Source organism: Oncorhynchus masou, chromosome 8, assembly GCF_036934945.1.
Source record: "Oncorhynchus masou masou isolate Uvic2021 chromosome 8, UVic_Omas_1.1, whole genome shotgun sequence".
In the NCBI taxonomy this organism is placed as follows: Eukaryota; Metazoa; Chordata; class Actinopteri; order Salmoniformes; family Salmonidae; genus Oncorhynchus; species Oncorhynchus masou.
In genome coordinates, this window is record NC_088219.1 from 44,789,159 (window position 1) to 44,812,220 (window position 23,062).

General features: G+C 42.2%; 1 protein-coding gene across 3 annotated transcripts in view; it reads left to right on the forward strand.

Annotated features, from left to right (window-relative positions):
• Nucleotides 1-21,023, forward strand: part of LOC135544734 (protein zer-1 homolog) — a 50,575-nt gene extending 29,552 nt beyond the window's left edge. For 2 of the 3 annotated variants that reach the window (XM_064972597.1, XM_064972598.1), the window contains exons 7-16: nt 2,238-2,384; nt 2,700-2,873; nt 7,663-7,878; nt 8,009-8,050; nt 8,197-8,316; nt 8,517-8,632; nt 8,954-9,142; nt 18,958-19,055; nt 19,350-19,452; nt 20,005-21,023. In XM_064972597.1, the coding sequence (XP_064828669.1) occupies nt 2,238-2,384; nt 2,700-2,873; nt 7,663-7,878; nt 8,009-8,050; nt 8,197-8,316; nt 8,517-8,632; nt 8,954-9,142; nt 18,958-19,055; nt 19,350-19,452; nt 20,005-20,062 (1,263 nt within the window). In that variant the 3' untranslated portion in view covers nt 20,063-21,023. Of the gene's footprint in view, nt 1-2,237; nt 2,385-2,699; nt 2,874-7,662; nt 7,879-8,008; nt 8,051-8,196; nt 8,317-8,516; nt 8,633-8,953; nt 9,143-9,972; nt 10,010-18,957; nt 19,056-19,349; nt 19,453-20,004 lie in introns of those variants that run through there. The other variant, XM_064972599.1, reaches the window with a different exon arrangement.
• Nucleotides 21,024-23,062: the final 2,039 nt, after the last annotated feature.

A 23,062-nucleotide genomic window follows, 5' to 3' on the forward strand; every position in this document is an offset into this window, starting at 1 on the left:
CGGCGTCGAGCGAAACCGACAAATAATCCTCGAGAGCCTTACGTTCGGGAGCCGACAGAGAGTATAATCTACCCCGGGGGAGTAGTTCCCGGAAGGAGATCAATACTACAGTCATACGACCGGTGTGGAGGGAGAGAAGTGGCCTTGGAACGACTGAACACCGTGCGCAGATCGTGATACTCCTCCGGCACCCCTGTCAAATCGCCAGGCTCCTCCTGTGAAGAAGAGACAGAGGAAACAGGAGGGATAGCAGACATTAAACAGGTTACATGACAAGAAACATTCCAGGATAGGATAGTATTACTAGACCAATTAATAGAAGGGTTATGGCGCACTAGCCAGGGATGACCCAAAACAACAGGTGTAAAAGGTGAACGAAAAATTAAAAAAGAAATGGTTTCGCTATGATTACCAGAGACAGTGAGGGTTAAAGGCAGCGTCTCACGCTGAATCTTGGGGAGATAACTACCATCTAAAGCGAACAAGGCCCTGGGCTCCCCTAACTGTCTGAGAGGAATGTCATGTTCCCGAGCCCAGGTCTCGTCCATAAAACAGCCCTCCGCCCCAGAGTCTATCAAGGCACTGCAGGAAGCAGATGAACCGGGCCAGCGGAGATGGACCGGAAAGGTAGTGCGTGATCCAGAAGGAGAGGCCTGAGTAGTTGCGCTCACCAGTAGCCCTCCTCTTACTGATGAGCTCTGGCTTTTACTGGACATGAGGTGACAAAATGACCAGCGAAGCCGCAGTAGAGACAGAGGCGATTGGTGATTCTCCGTTCCCTCTCCTTGGCCGAGATGCGAATACCCCCCAGCTGCATAGGCTCAGCATCCGAGCCGGCGGAGGAGGGTGGCAGTGATGCGGCAGGTGGCAGTGATGTGGAGAGGGGAGCAACGGAGAACGTGAGCTCCTTTCCACGAGCTCGGCGACGAAGATCAAACCGTCGCTCTATGCGAATAGCGAGAGCTATTAAGGAGTCCAGACTGGAAGGAACCTCCCGGGAGAGGATCTCATCCTTAACCTCGACGTGGAGACCCTCCAGAAAACGAGCGAGCAAAGCCGGCTCGTTCCAGTCACTAGAGGCAGCGAGAGTGCGAAACTCAATAGAATAATCCGTTATGGATCTATTCCCCTGACATAGGGAAGACAGGGCCCTGGAAGCCTCCTCGCCAAAAACAGAACGGTCAAAAACCCGTATCATCTCCTCCTTAAAGTCCTGATACTGGTTAATACACTCAGCCCTCGCCTCCCAGACTGCCGTGCCCCACTCACGCGCCCGTCCGGTAAGGAGAGAAATGACGTAGGCGATGCGGGCTGCGCTCCTGGAGTAAGTGTTGGGCTGGAGAGAGAACACCACATCACACTGAGTGAGGAATGAGCGGCACTCAGTGGGCTCCCCAGAGTAACACGGCGGGTTGTTGATCCTGGGCTCCGGAGACTCGGAAACCCTGGAAGTGGGCGGTGGATCGAGGTGGAGTTGGTGAACCCGTCTTGTGAGGTCGGAGACTTGGACGGCCAGGGTCTCAACGGCATGTTGAGCAGCAGACAATTCCTCCTCGTGTCTGCCTAGCATCGCTCCCTGGATCTCGACGGCGGAGTGAAAAGGGTCCGGAGCCGCTGGGTCCATTCTTGGTCTGATTCTTCTGTTATGAACCTGAGTGAAGACCCAAAAGCGGTTTTAACAGAAAACAGAGTTCTTTAATGAAAATACAGGAATGGCATAAATCCTCTTCCAACGTTGTCAGCGGAACAAAAAGAACGTTAGTATAGTGCAGGATGCTCCTGCCAGGCAGACTCCGACAGGACAGGACAAGGTGGAAGCAAACGAGACGACAGCTTGCTTCTGGCATCAAAAAACACAAACAAGAATCAGACACTGAAAGTAGCAGGAACAGAGAGAGAAATAGAGACCTAATCAGAGGGGGAAGAGAGAACAGGTGGGGAAGAGTGAAAGAGCTAGTTAGGGAAGATGTAGAACAGCTGAGGAATGAGAGACAGAGAAGGTAACCTAAAAAGACCAGCAGAGAGAGAGAATGAAGAGAAAGGACAGGAACAGACATAACAAGACATGACACATATTTTGGGTTCTGATGGGGTAGAACAGTTGAACAAGCTCATAAGGCATGCATAAGTTATATTCTTCAAGAATCAATGGGTATATATCATAAGCCCAAAAATATATATGTAGCAGTTGCTGATTGCCCCTTAAATACATAATCTGTCTATCATGTCTGGTTCAGGTCACAGGCTCTAAGAATGAAGACCAGGTCCTGAATGCCATTGAGGTCTACACAGAGTTCCGCCCGGAGCTGGCCCACCGAGCCATCAACCAGCTGTTTGATATCGCCAGGATACAGCACTGCAGCCAGCTACTGCGGGCACTGCAGGTTAGGGTCCTTTTTGGTTTAAATTAAAGAAGAGTGTCTCAGCGTTTCTCTTCAAAGAAATGCTTCTTTAATTCTTTAGATAGCGTGAGAGCCCGGACATTTGTTTACTTTATCACACCTCTGTGGTTTTCTGCTTTATAAATGAAAGTCACACACTCCTTTATCATTTTGAACTTCAAACAATAATGGATTGTGCGGCTTTATTGTTATCTTTCTCAGTGACCTGTATTCCTATTCAGCACCTCAAGGGTCTGCGTTCTTTAATCGTATACCCCCCTTGTGCTATAACCCTTCTGTCTTGTCGTGATCCACCAGCTGGTGATCGCTGCACTGAAGTGCCACAAGTATGACAAGAGCATCCAGGTGACGGGCAGCGCGGCCCTCTTCTACTTGACCAACACAGAGTACCGCAGTGACCAGAGTGTGCGGTTGCGCCGGCAGGTCATCCAGGTGGTGCTCAACGGCATGGAGCAGTACCAGGAGGTCACGGTAAGGTCACAGGGAAGGGTCCAGACCTGGGTTCAAATACATGCGTATACATGCGTATACACAGCTCAGAACAAGCACATTTATTGGAGTATTTGAATGGTTATTTGTAAAACCAAATAATCTGCCAAATTGTATTTCACAAAACCTTTGTTATAACAAGCAGAGTTTGAAGAAAAACAATTATTGTCAAAGAAACTACAGGCCATGAGTAACTTGGTCAAAAGAATGGCACTGATTGGCCTATAGGTGGCGCTGTTATAAACGGTCTCACTTAAACCCTCTTCCATCACCTGTTTGACCTAGAGACTTGACACTTTGTATGTAGGCGTCTCATCATGCTGAACAAATTAAATGTACCTCTGGTATATCTCTTAACTTATGAACCATAGGGCCAAAAGACACCAAATGTGGAATGTACAGTGCATTTGGAAAAAATTCAGACCCCTTCACTTTTTCCACATTTTGTTACGTTACAGCCTTATTCAAAAATGTATTTAAAAAAAAAAAAAAGGAACTCATCAATCGACACACAATACCCCATAATGACAAAGCAATTTTTGGTGGCAAAAATACAATTTAAAAAATTAAATATCACATTTACATAAGTATTCAGACCCTTTACTTAGTACTTTGTTTAAGCACCTTTGTCACCAATTACAGCGTCAAGTCTTCTTGGGTATGACGCTACAAGATTGGCACACCTGTATTTGGGGAGTTTTTCTATTCTCTGCAGATCCTCTCAAGCTCTTGTCAGGTTGGATGGGGTGTGTCGCTACACAGCTAATTCCAGGTCTCTCCAGAGATGTTCAATCAGGTTCAAGTCCGGGCTTTGGCCGTCTAAGGATATTGTGACTTGTCGCGAAGCCACTCCTTCGTTGTCTTGGCTGTGTGCTTTGGGTTGTTGTCCTGTTGGAAGGTGAACTTTTGCCCCAGTCTGAGAACCATCTCCAGAGCGCTCAGGACTTCATCAAGGATCTCTCTGTATTTTGCTCCGTTCATCTTTGCCTCAATCCTGACTAGTCTCACGGTCCCTGCCACTGAAAAACATCCCCACCATGCTTCACCGTAGGGATGGTGCCTGGTTTCCTCCAGACGTGACGCTTGGCTTGAGGCCAAAGAGTTCAATGTTGGTTTCATCAGAATCTTGTTTCTCATTGTCTGAGAGTCTTTAGGCGCCTTTTGGCAAACTCCAAGCGGGCTGTCATATGCCTTTTACTGAGGAGTGGCTTCCATCTGGCCACTCTACCATAAAGGCCTGATTTGGTGGAGTGCTGGAGAGATGGTTATCCTTCTGGAAGTTTCTCCCATCTCCACAGAGGAACTCTGGAGCTCTGTCAGAGTGACCATCGGTTTCTTGGTCACCCTCCAGACCAAGGCCCTTCTCTCCCGACTGCTCAGTTTGGCTGGGCGGCCAGCTCTAGGAAGAGTCTTGGTGGATCCAAAAATAATGGAAGCCACTGTGTTCTTGGGGACCTTCAATGCTGCAGACATTTTTTGGTACTCTTCCCCCTGATCTGTGTCTCGACACAATCCTGTCTCGGAGCTCTACAGACAATTCCTTCGACCTCATGGCTTTGTTTTTGACATTCACTGTCAACTGTGGAACCTTATATAGACAGGTGTGTGCCTTTCCAAACCATGTCCAATCAATTGAATTTATCACAGGTAGACTCCAAACAAGTAGTAGAAACATCTCAAGGAAGATCAATGGAAACAGGACACACCTGAGCTCAATGTTTCGTGTCTCATAGCTAAGTGGCTGAATACTTATGTAAATAAGGCATGTCTGTGTATGTTAAATAAATTAGCTAAAAATGTCTAAAAAACGTTTTTTGCTTTGTCATTATTTGGTATTGTTGATTAGGGGAAAAAACTATTTGAATCCATTTTAGAATAAGGCTGTTACGTAATAAAAATGTGTAAAAAGTCCTGAATAATTTCCGAAGGCCCTGTACACATTCTACAGACCCTACTGAGTATTCCCTACAAGTTTTTTATTTATGCACCCAGAATAGTTCTTGCTCTAAGCCAATACAGTGCCTTGCAAAAGTATTCGGCCCCCTTGAACTTTGCGACCTTTTGCCACATTTCAGGCTTCAAACATAAAGATATAAAACTGTATTTTTTTGTGAAGAATCAACAACAAGTGGGACACAATCATGAAGTGGAACGACATTTATTGGATATTTCAAATTTTTTTAACAACTCAAAAACTGAAAAATTGGGTGTGCAAAATTATTCAGCCCCTTTACTTTCAGTGCAGCAAACTCTCTCCAGAAGTTCAGTGAGGATCTCTGAATGATCCAATGTTGACCTAAATGACTAATGATGATAAATACAATCCACCTGTGTGTAATCAAGTCTCCGTATAAATGCACCTGCACTGTGATAGTCTCAGAGGTCCGTTAAAAGCGCAGAGAGCATCATGAAGAACAAGGAACACACCAGGCAGGTCCGAGATACTGTTGTGAAGAAGTTGAAAGCCGGATTTGGACTTGCTCTAAACCAATATGTATTCCATATACAATGATTTGCTTTGGGGCATTTATTTGGCATTGGAACGTGTTTTAAAACCCCAATTTAATTAAAATGTCACTTAAATATGAACAAATATGAATCATTAATTTTTTGACAATTATTTTTCAAATCATGAATGGTTGACACTTTTCTACTATTACTTGGGTAACTTTTATTTGGAAAATGTCCATAATTCCATGATCCGGAAGTTATTTTTTTGTGTTGCTGACGAGACATTGATCATGTGACGAGTTCGCAAATCAAATGACCCACTTGTGCTGCCACTGGACAGCGAAAAAACAAGTAAGTGAACTTTTATTTATTGCAATTTAAGTTAGTTTCTATTCGTTAGATTACATACTGCAGCTACCTCAATCGTTATTTCAATAATTTTGGTGACTTGTCAGCTAGCTAGCTGAAATTGAGTTAGCTAGTAGGATCAGCTAAATACAAATCTCCCTGCATACAGCCATGTCTCATAGTCACGTCATGAGATTTTAAATGAAAGAGGAATGGAATAATACGAATGGAATGCAGTTTCCCATATGCCCGTTTAGAGTTTCTGTCGTAGAAATGCCCTTATCTGGATGATGTGACAAAGGCATTTCCTAACAGACCTGTTAACTTTCTTTGTTGTTACTTTTAAGGTTGGAACCAACATGCAGCACCTCCAGCAGGAAGAGAGGCAAGAACCGTTCGTCCGCCAGCTCAGAGACAAGCTACACTATTCACAGCCCTGTCTAATGTTCAATGTAATTAATTGCATTGCTGGACTTTTTAAAACTTCATGTATTTTGGTTGTTTAAAAATTGTGCAAATTAAAGGAAATGTATGGTTAAACATGTATTTAATGTTTATTTGTTTTAGCTGTTAGTGATAATTCCCTAAATGTTAATGCATTTGTGTTTACATCATTAAGCCTTTATGTATGTGTTATGAACGACCAAAGGTGTCTGACCTTATAGTAAGTGCAGCGTCATATGATACAAGGCATTTAGGTATGTGTTATAAATGACCAAAGGGGTCTGACTTCAAATGAAGTACAGTGTCATGCCTTAGTCTTTGTGGATGTCCAATTTGTAAGTCGCTCTGGATAAGAGCGTCTGCCAAATGACTTAAATGTAATGTAAATGTGTTATGAATGACCTAAAGTGTCTCACTTCAAACTAAGTATGACATGACACTGCATAATGTCAATAAATAGATTATTAACGTTCTGCTGATTTATGAAGGTTTTCTCATGATCCACAGGTTACTGTAGGATGTGAGAGGTTTTTAAATGGGTTGATGGACCTGCAAAGCGTGTGTGTGTGCGCGCCAAAATCAAGATGATTTGGAGTAGTCCAACCTGAGATTACCGCACCAGGTATTCATTCCTCTTCTGTTCCTCTTCTGTTCCCATGTTGGCGACCAGGGCTTGACCTGGGGGCTTCAACCTGTTACAATGGTGCCAACATTTTGGGGCTGATCTTTCAGTAGGGGAGTGGGTGATTGTGTCGAAGACCGCACATATAAGCCTGGGATATCAGAGCGACCTTACTGAGTAAATGATTTGTCATCGTCACTACTTAACACACTACTCAAAAAGTCATAATTATGGCTAGACCATGCCAATTTCCACAATTGATCTTCTTAAAATGTGATTTTAACCCTAACTAATGAAGACCATGTTTGATGTGTTGGTCCACCAGACCTTCCACGCATTAGGGCGGAAGTGTCTGGGAAAGGGATTAGGTGTAATGTAACCCACTTTAAAGCATTTTCCATCCTTTAGCACAACATGTCACCCTTTATAAAGCACATGTTGATATCATATTCAACCTAGTGGGTTATGTCACATTTGACATTGGAGATTGTCACAGTTATGCCACATTTATGAAGCATGACATATGGTTATATATGCTTTTTAACACGTTTATGTAGTGCTTATGAAGGGATTGTAAAGGCTTTATGAAGCCTTTATAAGGTGAACGTCATTTAATTAAAGCAGGAACAAACATTCAACTACTTGTCTTTTCAAATAAAAGATGAATACTTACTTCGAATGTACGTGAAATTAAGATATTTTTCTGAACCCCGGTCTGGAGGGGTCAACTGACCCATCACGCCAACCAACATGTCACCCTAGTAGTCTCTTCCCTTCTCAAGTTAAAGCAAAGTTTATTCCCTTCACAAATGTTAAAGAAATGGATTGGTATAAACTAAAGCTGAAGGAGTTTCTACCATATCCCTCAACTCAGCCCCCCCTTTCCCCCCTCCTCACCAATCCCAGGTCCAGAGGAACTGCTGCCTGACGTTGTGTAACTTCAGCATCCCTGAGGAGCTGGAGTTCCAGTACGGCCGGGTCAACCTGCTGCTGCTGAAGATCCTGGAGCCGGCCCGGCAGGACGAGTCCATCCAGCGCATCGCCGTGCACCTCTGTAACGCCCTGGTCTGCCAGGTGGACAACCACCACAAGGAGGCTGTGGGCAAGATGGGCTTCGTCAAGGTAGGGAAGATGTATCCATATACTTATACACAGATTCATAGATTCTCTCTCTCAAACACAGCCCGCAGGAGGTCATTGATGCTTCGTGAAGTTGTCACGTATGATTTTCATGCTCACTTTTTTTTCTCAGACAATGTTGAATCTCATCCAGAAAAAGCTACAGGACAGAATGGTGAGTCTCATTTGGATTATTTCTTGTGAATCAAAAATCCATATTTTGTACATCCCTACCATTCTACAAGTCCGAAATGACCTCGCAGAACCTGTAAAACTGGATTGAACCACATCACATTTGGATTGTGATGAGTCTTTCTACAGTGTGACCAGGTAATGGAGTTCTCCTGGAGTGCCCTGTGGAACATCACTGACGAGACGCCAGACAACTGTCAGATGTTCCTTACCTGCAAGGGCATGAGCCTCTTCCTGGACTGCCTGAAGGTTAGCACACCTCAGGGATTTGTTTAAATCTACAACATAAACTCAATCTCTCATCTCTCTTTTTTTTCACCTGAAGGGTTCTGTTCTGTCAGGGAATGCTAGGTTTTGTCCCTCAAACAGTATTTTCCACTGAAGATTCTCGGTCTCATCATCCTGTGTGTTGCTTTTGTATGTCCTCTTTGTCCTCCCCTGGCTTTCAGAAGTTTCCAGACAAGCAGGAGCTCCACCGTAACATGCTGGGGCTGCTGGGTAATGTGGCAGAAGTGAGGGCTCTGCGACCACAACTCCTCACACCACAGTTCATCTCTGTCTTCAGGTAAGAGAAGGTCCTTTGTCTATATTAAATAGTTAAATGTAGTCTTGACTGATCCTGCTGCTATCTTGGACCAGGGGCCGTACGTATCAAGTATCTCAGAGTAGAGGTGCTGATTTAGGATCAGTTTTGCCTTTTGGATCACAGTGATTAAGATTACATGGATAGGGAGGACCTGATCCTAGATCAGCACTTCTACTATGAGTCGCTTGATGCATACGGACCCAGGTTCGTCTTGCAATAGAGATTGCAATACTATTGACACTAACCTGGATAAATAAAGTTGGATTCTGCTTTGCTACTGTGACTGTTCTCTGGTGACAGTAACCTGCTGGACAGCAAGGCGGATGGGATCGAGGTGTCCTATAATGCGTGCGGGGTGCTGTCCCACATCGTGTTCGATGGGCCAGAGGTGTGGGCCATGGAAGAGCCACAGAGGGACACGGTCATGGACAAGATGATGGAAGCTATCCAGAGCTGGGACGTCACCTCCCGCCGGAATATCAACTACAGGTAAACAGAGAGCTCAATCGAGATGGGTTTCCTAAGACACAGCGGTGGCCGCTGATTGGCTGAATACCCGAGGTGGTTGGAGTTGTCAACAAAGCAGCATGACAGAAATATGATGCCAAGTTTTCGAGCTACTGATCGTTTCTTTAAAAAGATATATAATGCAATCTTTGCATTTGAATAACAGCATAAATACACCTATTTCACCGTTGCATGTTAAAAACCGAATGACCACTGCTGCACCTGCTGCCACTGTTTCGAACAGATTAGATTATGCTATTTAGAAAGAGCAGACAGCTCATGAAAGAACAAATGCACCAGGATAGCTAGCTAACATAATGTCATAAAGCATAATGTGCTAGCCAGTTAACTTTCATTCTGAAATAACTTCTCATTTCCGAGTTAGTCAGATATTAGTTTTGAAAGACTTGAGTTTGACATGAGGAGCTAGGAGCTAGCTAGCTGCTTATAAAAAGTATATAGCTAACTGGTTAATTTGACCAATAAATCAACCAAACTAATTCAAAAATGTTCTGTAGCTGGCTAATTAATTTGGTAATGCTTTGTGATACACCTGGTTTATGCTGTTTTAGTCCAAACAACATGTCGCCCTGTCACCTACAGTAAAACCTTATAAACAACATCAGGGGGAAACACTCAAATTGGCCGTGCTTTTTGTTCTACCAGATCCACGATGAGAAGGTTCCAGCTAGTGTGTCCCTCTGTCCTTGGACTCTTGTTGGATGTAGTTGATCCGTTTATCAGGTCCCAAGCTCTCATGACTGTTATGATTATTTATTGACAAGTTACTTACAATTATCTTTATGCTTTAGGGCCATCTGTACCTGATAAAGCAGACCACGTGCAGAAGTAAGTCATCTGGCGCGAGAGACTCATTGGGAGGAAGAGACTAGCGCAGACCCAGAAGTTCTGACTGAACAGACGCACATTTGAGCACCCCCGGATGGTCCATTTACTTTGTGCTGTTATAATTATCCTATGATATCCTGCAATTTCATTGGGGCAGTTCCCCCTCATAGCAAATAGCTGGCAAAACAATGGCATGACCTATGTGCCCACAGTTGCGGAGCTGACTGTCACTGAGGGGCAGAGAGTAGTACAGTGCATTGGGAAAGTATTAAGACCCCTTCACTTTTTCCACCCGTTGCTTTGGGAATCGAAACTGAGCTCAGGTGTATTCTGTTTCCATTGATCTTCCTTGAGATGTTTCTACAACTTGGTTGGAGTCACCCTGTGGTAAATTCAATTGATTGGACATGATTTGGAAAGGCACCTGTCTATACAGTACATTCGGTAAGGGAAGACCCCCATGAAATGGACAAAAATGAGTGGTATCTTATTGGCATTGGGCGAACCATATACATACTCGCAAATATCACTCAAATGGACGGCAGTTCATCAAAACCATATTGCAAGCGGAACATGGCAAATGCCAATTGTCATACTCCAAAAATCCCATAGATGGCGAGCGTTTTCCACCATAGATTTTCATATGGGAAATGGTCACAAAGTCAGGTCCCAAGGGTGAAATTTTCAAAATCTCAATTTTTTTCCAACATTTTTAAACCTCATAAAAGTGCTTTTGGACCATTTTTTTTACATTTTAGATTTTTTTATGGATATACATTGGCAATGGACACTGTCAACTTGCAGAAGAGTATGTTCACATTGACAATATAGCATATGTGTAATGGACACTGTCCATTTGGTAATGTTAAATCCCTCATTAAATACATTGGAAATGTACAATTTTACCCTGTCCATTTGCAATGTCTTACAATGGGCATTTACCATCACGAATTGGACATGCTCTAATATACTGCAGAAATGCCCAATTGACTGGCTCGTTGAACTCGGGGTGGCCGAGCAGTGATAATGGTTCCTCTCCATCGCTCATTGGTGTTGATTTCAGCCTGTGGAAATTCCATCATTAAATCCATTTGAAATGTACATTGTCCATTTGCAATATAAAATACAATGCCAATATATTATACTGCCATCAAGTCAACCATCAGTCAATAAGATATCATACTGACACCAAACTCACGTTGTCCAACTCTTTTAGAAGCCAACTATCACATATTTCAGAGCCGGCCCACAATTCATAGCACCTTCTGTTAAAACCTGTTGTGACTCTAGGGGCAGTATTTTCATTTTTGGAAAAAAAACGTTCCTGTTTTAAATGGGATATTTTGTCAAGATGCTAGAATATGCATATAATTGACAGCTTTGGATAGAAAACACTCTAACGTTTCCAAAACTGTAAAGATATTGTCTGTGAGTATAACAGAACTGGTGTTGCAGGCGAAAGCCTGAGAAAAATCCAATCCGGAAGTGCCCCATATTTTGAAAGCGCTGCGTGAAAATGAGTCCCCATTGAGCTGTGCATGTGCTATGAACCAGCTTACGCTTTCTACGTATTCCCCAAGGTGTCTACAGCATTGTGACGTAGTTTTACGCATTTATGTTGAAGAATACCCATAGGGGGCTACATTACGCAAGTGGTCACATGATGCTCCCGGAGAAAATCTCGCACAAAGTACAGAGGTAGCCATTATTCCAATCGCTTCTACTGAGAAACCAATTGTCCCGGTGGATATATTATCGAATAGATATTTGAAAAACACCTTGAGGATTGATTCTAAACAACGTTTGCCATGTTTCTGTCGATATTATGGAGCTAATTTGGAATTATTTTTCGCTGTTGTCGTGACCGCAATTTCTGGTCGTTTTCTCAGCCAAACGTGAAGAACAAATGGAGCTAACCTTCAATAACATAGTTACATTCGAGCTGCGGGTCCAGTTCTGACATTATGTGTAGACCTAGCTGAGGCGACCCCGAATCCTGAGTCAATAGGTCATTCGGAGACCGAGCAGTGACCTTAATTAGTGCTGAAAATGTACTTTTTCCAGGCATTGCTACGGGGTCCCTGAAAGCACTATCAGACAGAAACTTTAGGGACTGTTTCTATGGGCCGAGGCGGTTTCAATGCACCCAATCTTGTGGTTCTGGGACTTTACTAAATGTTGTCATTTTTTCGCGACGTTCAAAACTAATTGAAGTTATTGCAAATGGACGAGGCTGTTTCTCGGCCTGAGAACCTTCTAGAGCCACAAAACTCACCCTGTTAGAAGGAAAACCCTGTTCACCCTGTTTTCACTGTTAATTCCACACGGTTAGGCTTGCACAGATGGAGAGGACCTTAGGAATGTTCCTGTTGTTGAATTGTGCTTCTAGCCTTAACAGTTCTGCCACTGTCGCCCAAGAGCACCTCAAATGTAGGTCAGGTTTAATTTTGGACCTCATGCTAAGACCTTTCTGGATGTCAATATCTTACCCCAAAAACATCAGAGACAGCTAGCTGCTCTTCACATATGCGGCTCTTTATATGCCCCCCAACCATAATGGAAATATATTAAATTCAGACTATACATGGATACATAGCACTACCTAGATGGAACTTGAAAGTATTCCAAAAAGGGAAACAAAAAAAACGCATAATCTAATATGTACCAGTTCATGAAGGTTGTCTAATCACACATATGACATTTTTTGAAAGATGTGACCTTTTTAACCCTTCGAAACAGCTCCTATGACACCAATTTAAGGCACTTCCGGTTGTCACAGGAAGCTGAAAGTAAACACATATCGTCATTGGGGCAGGCTTTTACAGAATCAGATGTTTCAATATTTAAGTTAATTAAGAACTGACTGATTTATAGAGGGTTGAATGCAGTGTTTCTCCACTAACTGCAGGTTGTGAAATCAAAACCACTTTTAGGGTCAATTAAACCACTTCCGGTTGCTCCAGGAAGCTTAGAATCAACATAGGTAGTTCTCATAGTGGCCTGGTTGATTGTCATCAAAGACAGTGTGATATGGCAATCAGGTTGTAGTTAGGAAAGCAGGCAATGTATTACAATGGGGAGAGATGTCATTGTAAACTGTTAGAAGAAAACACCCTGTTTTCACTGTTAAGGGTTAATTCCACACAGTCAATGTTAAACTTGCACAGATCGGGAGGACCTTAAGAACGTTCCTGTGTTTGAATTGTGTTTCTAGCCTCAACGGTTCTGCAGCTGTCACCGAAAACCACCTCAAATTTAGGTCAGGCTTAATTTTGGGCCTACTTATTTGAACGGTCGCTGCGGTCATACCAAGCGAGCTACGTTCAAGTGGGGCGTCTTGTTGAACTTGGCACGGCCTAGAGACTATGGTGATGCCGTTTGTTTCTCTTGATGATTTAAGCCTCTCCATTTTGGGATAACAGCCCTATTTGATGGTAAATTTCACATTTCCCCTTTAGGATATGACGGGAACCATTCAATCTTTTCGTGTTGATATCTGTAGAGGTACAGGTGACCCTGAACATGTGGCAAAAGGAATTTTGAAAATGACTTGCACTGAAGCAGAGTTAGAGCATAAATAACCTTTAAACCCATGCTATCTTTAGGGAGAAACTCGTGTTGTGTCTTTACTATGGATTTAATGATATGACTTGCTATTTTATCAAATTAATTCTCTGTAATTAATATTACCTGATTGAAATAATCATGTAAATGTAATTAACTAGGAAGTCGGGGCACCACGGAAGAATGTTTATAGAGCTGTTGTCTTCCGAATAAACTCTTAAAGACCTGGTAATCTTTTATATCAATAGCAGTCGATTATTAATTGTCACCTCATTGAGTCTCATCTGAACGTCGTAAAATTTGTAAAATCTTCACAAATCCTGTCTAACAAGTTGAATCAGCAATACAACATTTTGTTTAATTATTTATTTGCTAAATGCCTAAATAATCACACAGAATTACATATACACAGGATGGATCATACATTGATTACTAATGTCATAAAAGAAAACATCCCTAGTGGACGAAACCGATATGACGGCTGGTTACACAAAGAAAGAGGGTTGGGTTTGAATGAAAGAGCGGGAAGACTGAGTAACAAAAGGATTGGGTCTCTCACCTTATGAAGGTTCGATATGAAAGACTTTTTGCGAGGTCGCGGCGGTCAGACCGAGCGAGCTACGGTCAAATGGGGCACTTCGTTGAACTCGGCACGGCCTAGAGACTACGGTGATGCCATTTGCCAACACTGCTGTTGTTTTCAGCCTGTCCATTTGGTGATGTTTTATCACTGTTTAAGCTTATTGGAAATGGACAAAGGTCAGCCATCTAGTCAGCGTCCATCAGTCAATAAGATATCATTCTGACACCAAACTGATACATACTGACACCAAACCCACGTTTTCCAACTCGTTTAGAAGCCAACGATCAAAATTCACAGCGTCTTCTGTTAAAACCATTTTAAAAAATTCTACATGTAGTTACGTTCTAGCTGCGGGTCCAGATCTGACATTATGTGTAGACCTAGCTTATGCGACCCCGAGTTTTGGCTCGATAGGTCATTCGGAGTCCGAGCAGCGACCTTAATTAGTGCTGAAAATTAACTTTTTCCGGCCGTTGCTACGGAGTCCCTGACGGACAAACATTAGGGTCCGTCTCTATGGTCCGTGGCGGTTTCAATGTACCTACTCATGTGATTCTGGGACTTTTCTTATGTCGTTATTTTCACAATGTTCAAAATGAAGTGAAGTTATTGCAAATGGACAAGGATTTTTCTCGGCCTGAGAACCTTCTAGAGCCACATAACTCACCTCTCACTACCGACCACATTGACTACGTGTGTGTGTGTGTGAGCACAGAAAATCACAGAAATAATGTAGACCCCCGAAACCCACCTTAACGGATTGGCCTTAACACGCCGCAACTGGATCTATAACTTTTTGGGGGAAAAACACATTTGTTTAACCATCATCAAACGGACATTGTACGATTTCACGTAAATTACAATAGATAAATGTCTGGTTCTATTTTTCCTTACACCGTAGGATTATGTACTTGATGTGAAGTGGTCAAATTAGCGCTGTATTCCCATTTTTGATGTTTAATCCCAGAAAATGGGCATTAACTCAAACAGCATTGAGGCCTCGACGCCATCTCGTCAAGGCCTCAACGTTTCTGGGCTAAAAGTACATTTGGCCAAACCTGTGCTCACCGAGTTTCGTCTTCAAAGTCTTTTCCATTTATAAGAAACGGCCATGTCCATTTGGTGATATTTTGTCCATTTGCAATAAGCAGCCAGTTTCCATCTGGTGGAATTTTCCAGTACAGCTGAAAAATGTCCAAAAAGTAAAAAATGTATAAAATGGCAACCAAATGTCCAAGATACTTTATTTGATGACTTCCCGGAAGACCGGGCCCTTTTAGACAGCAAATGTTCATTTTGTCCCATAAAGACTTTTATAGCCGAAATACCTCCGTTTGTAATTCATTTTTGGTTGAGAAATCCACCGGAAACTGCGGTCACGACCATGCCGAAAAAAATTCCAAATTAGATCCATAATATCGACAGAAACATGGCAAATGTTTTTTATAATCAATCCTCAAGGTGTTTTTCAAATATCTGTTCGATAATATATCAACCGGGACAGTTGGCTTCCCAGTAGGAGCGAGAGCCACAATGGCCGCCTTTGTCTATTACGCACAAATCACTCTGAGAGCCACCAGCTGACCACTGACGCAATGTTGTCGTTCACGCTAATTTTTCAAAATAAAAGCCTGAACTATGTCTTGTGACACTAGACACAAGCCATAGAAAAAGGAATCTGGTTGATATCCCATTCACGCATAGGAACGCAGAGCCTTCTAAATAAGAGTCCCTTCCTGATTGGATTTTTCTCAGGCTTTCGCCTGCAATATCAGTTCTGTTATACTCACAGACAATATTTTTACAGTTTTGGAAACTGTAGAGTGTTTTCTATCCTAAAATGTCAATTATATGCATATTCTAGCATCTTGTCCTGACAAAATAGTCTGTTTACTTTGGAACTTTATTTCTCCAAAATTGAAAATAGTGCCCCCTAGTTTCACAAGTCATTTTTCCAACAGTTGTTTACAAACAGATTATTTCACTTATAATTCGCTGTATCACAATTCCAGTGTGTCAGATGTTTACATACACTAAGTTGACTGTGCCTTTAAACAGCTTGGAAAAATCCAGAAAACAGGTACAAAAGTATCTATATCCTCAGTAAAACGAGTCCTATATCGACATAACCTGAAAGGCCGCTCAGCAAGGAAGAAGCCACTGCTCCAAAACCGCCATAAAAAAGCCAGACTAAGGTTTGCAACTGCACATGGAGACAAAGATCGTACTTTTTGGAGAACTGTCCTCTGGTCTGATGAAACAAAAATCAAACTTTTTGGCCATATGACCATCATTATGTTTGGAGGAAAAAGGGGGAGGCTTGCAAGCAGAAGAACACCATCCCAACCGTGAAGCATGGGGGTGGCAGCTTCATGTTGTGGGGGTGCTTTGCTGCAGGAGGGACTTGTGCACTTCACAAAATAGATGGTAGGAAAATGATGTGGATATATTGAAGCAACATCTCAAGACATCAGTTATAGCTTGGTCGCAAATGGGTCTTCCAAATGGACAATGACCCCAAGCATACTTCCAAAGTTATGACAAAATGGCATAACCACAATAAAGGCAAGGTATTGGAGTGGCCATCACAAAGCCCTGACCTCAATCCTATAGCAAATTTGTGGGCAGAACTGAAAAAGTGTGTGTGAGCAAGGAGGCCTACAAACATGACATTACACCAGCTTTGTCAGGAGGAATGGGCCAAAATTCACCCAACTTATTGTGGGAAGCTTGTGGAAGGCTACCCGAAACGTTTGACCCAAGTTAAACAATTTCAAGGCAATGCTACCAAATACTAATTGAGTGTATGTAAACTTCTGACCCACTGGGAATGTGATGAAAGAAATGAAAGCAATGAAAGCTGAAATAAATAATTCTCTCTACTATTATTCTGATATTTCACATTCCTAAAATAAAGTAGTGATCCTAACTGACCTGAGACAGGGAATTTGTACTAGGATTACATGTCAGGAATTGTGAAAAACTGGGTTTAAATGTATTTGGCTAAGGTTTATGTAAACTTTCAACTTCAACTGTACATATGAAATGAGAAAAGCAGTATGTAAACATTGATCAGTGATACCATGTCTATGTATATAGGGCAGCAGCCTCGACGGTGCAGGGTTGATTAACCGGGTGGTAGCCGGGTAGTGATGGCTATTTAACAGTCTGATAGAAGCTGTTTTTCAGTCTCTGTCCCAGCTTTGATGAACCTGTATTGACATCTCCTTCTAGATGGTAGCGGGGTGAACAGGCAGTGGCTTGGGTGGTTGATGTCCTTGATGATCTTTTTGGCCTTCCTGTGACATCGGGTGCTGTAGGTGTCCTGGAGGGCAGGCAGTGTGCTCCTGGTGATGCGTTGGGCAGACCACGCTAGCCTCTGAAGAGCCCTGCGGTTGCGGGCAGTGCAGTTGCCGTACCAGGCGGTGATACAGCTCTCAATTGTGCATCTGTAAAAGTTTGTGAGGCTCTTAGGGGTCAAGACACATTTCTTTAGCCTTGGGTATGAAGCTTCAAGCTTGTCACACCTTTATTTGGGGAGTTTCTCCCATTATTCTCTGAAGATCCTCTCAAGCTCTGTTAGGTTGGGTAGGGAGCGTCGGTGCACATCTATTTTCAGGTCATTCTTTTCGATCGGTTTCAGGTCTGGGCTATGGCTGGGCCACTCAAGGACATTTAGAGACATGTCCCGAAGCCTGTTGGAAGTTGAAACTTAGACCCGTCTGAGGTCCTGGAGCAGCTTTCCATTAAGGATCTCGCTCTACTTTTCTCTGTTCATCTTTCCCTCGATCCTGACAAGTCTGCCAGTCCTTGCTGCTGAAAAACATCCCTGCAGCATGATGATGCTGCCACCACCATGCTTCACCGTAGGGATGGTGCCAGGTTTCCTCCAGACATGTCGCTTGGCATTCAGGCCAAAGATTTCTATCTTGGTTTCATCATACCACAGAATCTTTAATAATTTTGAAAAAGGATAATGTGCACATTTACCAAATTTAAAACATAATCCATCAATTATACAATCTATACAGTGCCTTCTGAAAGTATTCACGCCCATTTACTTTTTCCACATTTTGTTGTGTTACAATCTGATTTTAAATGGATTAAATATAGACTTGTTGTCACTGGCCTACATGCAATACCACATAATGTCAGTGGAATTATGAAAAGCTGAAATACTGCACCAAACATCTTAGTTAGATATAACATTGTGTGACTAAGATCTCCCCGGCAAAACGTAAAAACGTATGATAGATTTATTGAGTTTGGACGAAGTGTATACTGGCTACGGCATTTCGAAATGGACAAACGGTACTATTGCCGCTTTTTCTATTTTAAGGAAGTATGTGAGCACACTCTTTCGACTAGGCACCAGATGAACTGAAGCATGCTGATGCCTTTAGACTTACCCAGAAAGACTTACAGCTGTAATCGCTGCCAAAGGTGCTTCTACAAAGTGTTGACTCAGGAGTGTGAATACTTATGTAAATATATATTATATTTAATCGATTTTTCCATTATAGAAAATTATATTTAATCCATTTTGATTTTAGGATGTAACACGAAAATGAGGAATAAGTCAAGAGGTATGAACACTTTCTGAAGGCACTATGTATTTTTAATATAGTTACTTTCTTTATCACAATCTCAATACAATGCCTGTATAGGCAAGCCGCCGCTGTTAAGGTTACAAATATCACCCTGATTCCAACTACAAGATGTGCGAGTGGATTTCACTTTTCTGAATTATTTTTCTGAATTAACATTTACCTGGCTTTCTCCCTCCCTTTTTTCTGTTCAGATCCTTTGAACCCATCTTGCGCCTGCTGCCCCAGAGCATCGCCCCAGTCAGTCAGCACTGGGCCACGTGGGCACTCTTCAACCTGGTGTCGGTCTACCGTGAGTATTGATACAAAGACTGATCCCACTAAGCAAGTTGCTGGGTAAACTTGCTTATTGGTGTCAGTGGTGGGATCCATCTTTGCCTCACTGAATCAATTTGAGAGACCTCTGGCCTGGGGTCAGGTCTTTCTTTATATTGTTAGATTATTAATAAAATAAGTGTGGACTGACTTTTGGAGTATTGATTTTAAGAGAATACAGCCCAGTTCTCACACTTTGTCACTCATCAGGGAAATATGTCTGCTTTCGAGAAATGTTTTTCTCACTCATTTTCTTCCTCTCTTCCCTCAGCGAGTAAGTACTGCCCTCTGCTGATAAAAGAAGGAGGCATTGTTCTCCTGGAGAAGGTGCTGGAGCTCCAGACATCACATGAAGAGACCAAGGACATGGCGCGGTATGGACTCACCTATTAACCCATCATACTTTTAGAACCAATGCGATATTTATGGAGGGGTTGTTGATCAATTTGGGGTCTATTACATTGCATTTGCTTTCATTCCAAGCAATGACATTTACATTTACATTTAAGTCATTTAGCAGACGCTCTTATCCAGAGCGACTTACAAATTGGTGAATTCACCTTCTGACATCCAGTGGAGCAGCCACTTTACAATAGTGCATCTAAATCATTAAGGGGGGGGGTGGTGAGAAGGATTACTTATCCTATCCTAGGTATTCCTTGAAGAGGTGGGGTTTCAGGTGTCTCCGGAAGGTGGTGATTGACTCCGCTGTCCTGGCGTCGTGAGGGAGTTTGTTCCACCATTGGGGGGCCAGAGCAGCGAACAGTTTTGACTGGGCTGAGCGGGAACAAATTCTATTTGTTGTTCATAAATTGAGGACTGCCATAATCCCCCCTAATGTATGTATTGACTTGAAATTGAATGGAATGGAGCCCAACCCTGGTGAATGAAATGAAAATGCTGAAGCCTCCCTCTCTCTCTTTCAGGAAGGTGATGGAGCAGTGTGAGAACTTCAAAGAAGACCCCATGGAAACGACGAGGTAGACAACGGCCAACGGAGGACAACGGCCAACAGAGGACAACGGCCAACGAAGGACAACGGCCAACGGAGGACAACGGCCAACGGAGGACAACGGCCAACGGAGGACAACGGCCAACAGAGGACAAACGGCCAACGGAGGACAACGGCCAACAGAGGACGACGTCAGGGGAGCAGTACCGCTAGAAGAACAAAAAGGCAGAACTTCATAGGAACCCTTCACTATCTTCTCACCACAAGTGTCAACTGTCTGCATCAAGTTACTGGACAGAACCTTGTTATGTGACACTATTAGGTAGTTGAGATGTGGTGCACCGACTTGGTGTGTGTGTGTGTGCGCGCTCCCGCGTGTGTGTGTTATTTGTGTTGCACATGATAAGCATAATTTGTATAATGTATTTTTGTTCATTTATTGACGGTGTTAGTGCTTGTCCTCGTTTGGGTGTGAGTGTGCTAGACTGTGTTTGCATGTGTAATGAGTGTGTGTAAAAAGAGTGTGTGTGTGTGTGTGGAAGGATGTATGTGTGTTATAATAAGGGTCTCGTGAGAGGCCCTCCGTTGTATAAGCTTCATTTCCAACACAGCGCCGTCAACGTCCATCATGCTCCTTCTCAGAATCCTCCGTCCACAGCAATTTCTGATGCAGAAATCTCAAATGGATGACGCCATGAGGTGTGGACGGTCGATTAATTTTTATCCCAGACAGCACTGATCTGTGGACAGTTGTTATTGAGCAGTGAAGATGCCATGTCTGTGGATGCATCTCTATCCCACACTGATCGAGAGCGTAACCGTGGAAGTGTGTAGCCGTGACAATGACCCCAGTAGAAGTCTTCCTGGATCCTGTGGCATGGGGAAGGACTTTTTGTTTTTTGTTGTACTTATTTGGAGTTGCCATCTGTCCTATCATTGTTTGTCAGTTTTTTAAAATATATATATATGATTATAAACATTCCTATGATTTCATCTGTAAATCTAGGCTTTGTTCCCCATTCCTTACATGTATGCAAGTTCAAACCCCCGAGCTGACAAGGTACAAATCTGTCGTTCTGCCCCTGAACAGGCAGTTAACCCACTGTTCCTAGGCCGTCATTGAAAATAGAATTTGTTCTTAACTGACTTGCCTAGTTAAATAAAGGTTAAAAAATATATTTATAATATATATATATATATATATAAGCCACGAAGAAGCTGAATGATGAGAAACAAATCAGAAAGGACTATACTGTTAGGTTTTTTGGAATCTCAACAAAAATATGTTCTTAAATGTTAAGGAAAATCTGAAGGTGGATGATTTTAACTTTGTGTCTTTCATCTATATGGATACAATGCCCTCAACCATAAAGTCCTAGCGTCATATATTTAGATTTGACACATTTAGGAAAGCCTGTATCTCATTTCTGAACATTTAGTTGCCATGTAAGAAATCTTTAGCCTAACATTTGCACATGATTTGGTAAGGTAGTCGAGTGATACAGTGGTATACTTGGTCAACAAAAGCTAAAATCAAATGTGAAGATTAGTTCATAAAATGCTGACCTCAGATTTTTACGCAAAATTAATTCAAGAATTCATGCTGTATTGTAACAATCAGTGGGGTCGGAAATTATTGACACCCTTGATAAAGATGAGCATAAATGACTGTAAAATAAATAATAAAAATACTGAGCTATATTTTATTTAAAAAAAAAAGGGAAATTATATTTTATACCAACACAATTACTCAGAGAAATAGATGTTGTTTAACAAGTCCTACTTTTTTTTCTCAAAGGTAGGGGTCAAGATTGCCACCCCTGTTTTCAATACCTTGCGAGGATAACGGCACAGAGACTTTTTTCTAAAATGTTTTATGAGTTGGAGAACACAATGGGAGGGATCATATCCCCATCCGAAATACAGAATCCTTCCAGATCCTTGATATCCTTCATCTGCGCTGATCAGGACTGCTCTCTTCAATGCAAACCAATGGGTTTCAAGTCCAGAGACTGCGATAGCTAGTCCAAAATGTTGATTTTGAGGCCAATTAACAATTTCTTTGTGGATTTTGATGTCTTGCTGGAAGTTCCACTTCAATGCAAACCAATGGGTTTCAAGTCCAGAGACGGCGATAGCTAGTCCAAAATGTTGATTTTGAGGCCAATTAACAATTTCTTTGTGGATTTTGATGTCTTGCTGGAAGTTCCACTTGTTTCAGTTGTTCCCACTGTACATCTTAAAATGGATGATATCCATGGGTCTTTGTTCAGAACTAATTACTAATTTCCCCCAACAGACCCTGATGTCAGTAGAGATAAATAGCCTATCATTAGAAGGAATATGTTCCACACTACACTTACTGTTCATAGATTGATCATTAGTTGTATTATAATTTTGATATTTCACATGAAGTCCCAACACATTCAAACATGGATTTTTCCTTCGCTTCTTGAACAGAAATCCCCTCTGGTCCATTAGATATAGAATTCATTGATCTTTGCTTTTCCAAGTACATTGTCTCAATTATTTTTCATGTGATTTGTATGTTTGTATAGTGCATTAGGAAAGTATTCATACCCCTTGAATTTTTCCACATTTTGTTACCTTACAGCCTTATTCTATAATTGTTTAAATTATTTTTTCCCCTCGTCAATTGACACACACTACCCCATAATGACAAAGCAAACACAGGTTTTTAGAAATTGTTGCAAATGTATTTAACATAAAAAAATAATACCTTATTTACATAAGTACATAAGTATTCAGCCCCTTTGTTATGAGACTCAAAATTGAGCTCAGGTGCATCCTGTTTCCATCGATCATCCTTGAGATGCTTCTTTAACTTGATTGGAGTCCACCTGTGGTAAATTTAATTGATTGGATGCGATTTGTAAAGGGACACACCTGTTTATACAAGGTAACAGAACTATTGAATCCATTTTAGAATAAGGCTGTAAAGATTTTTTGGGGGGGAAAAGTCTTGGGGTCTGAATACTTTCCGAATGCACTTTATGCCTCATTCAACCATA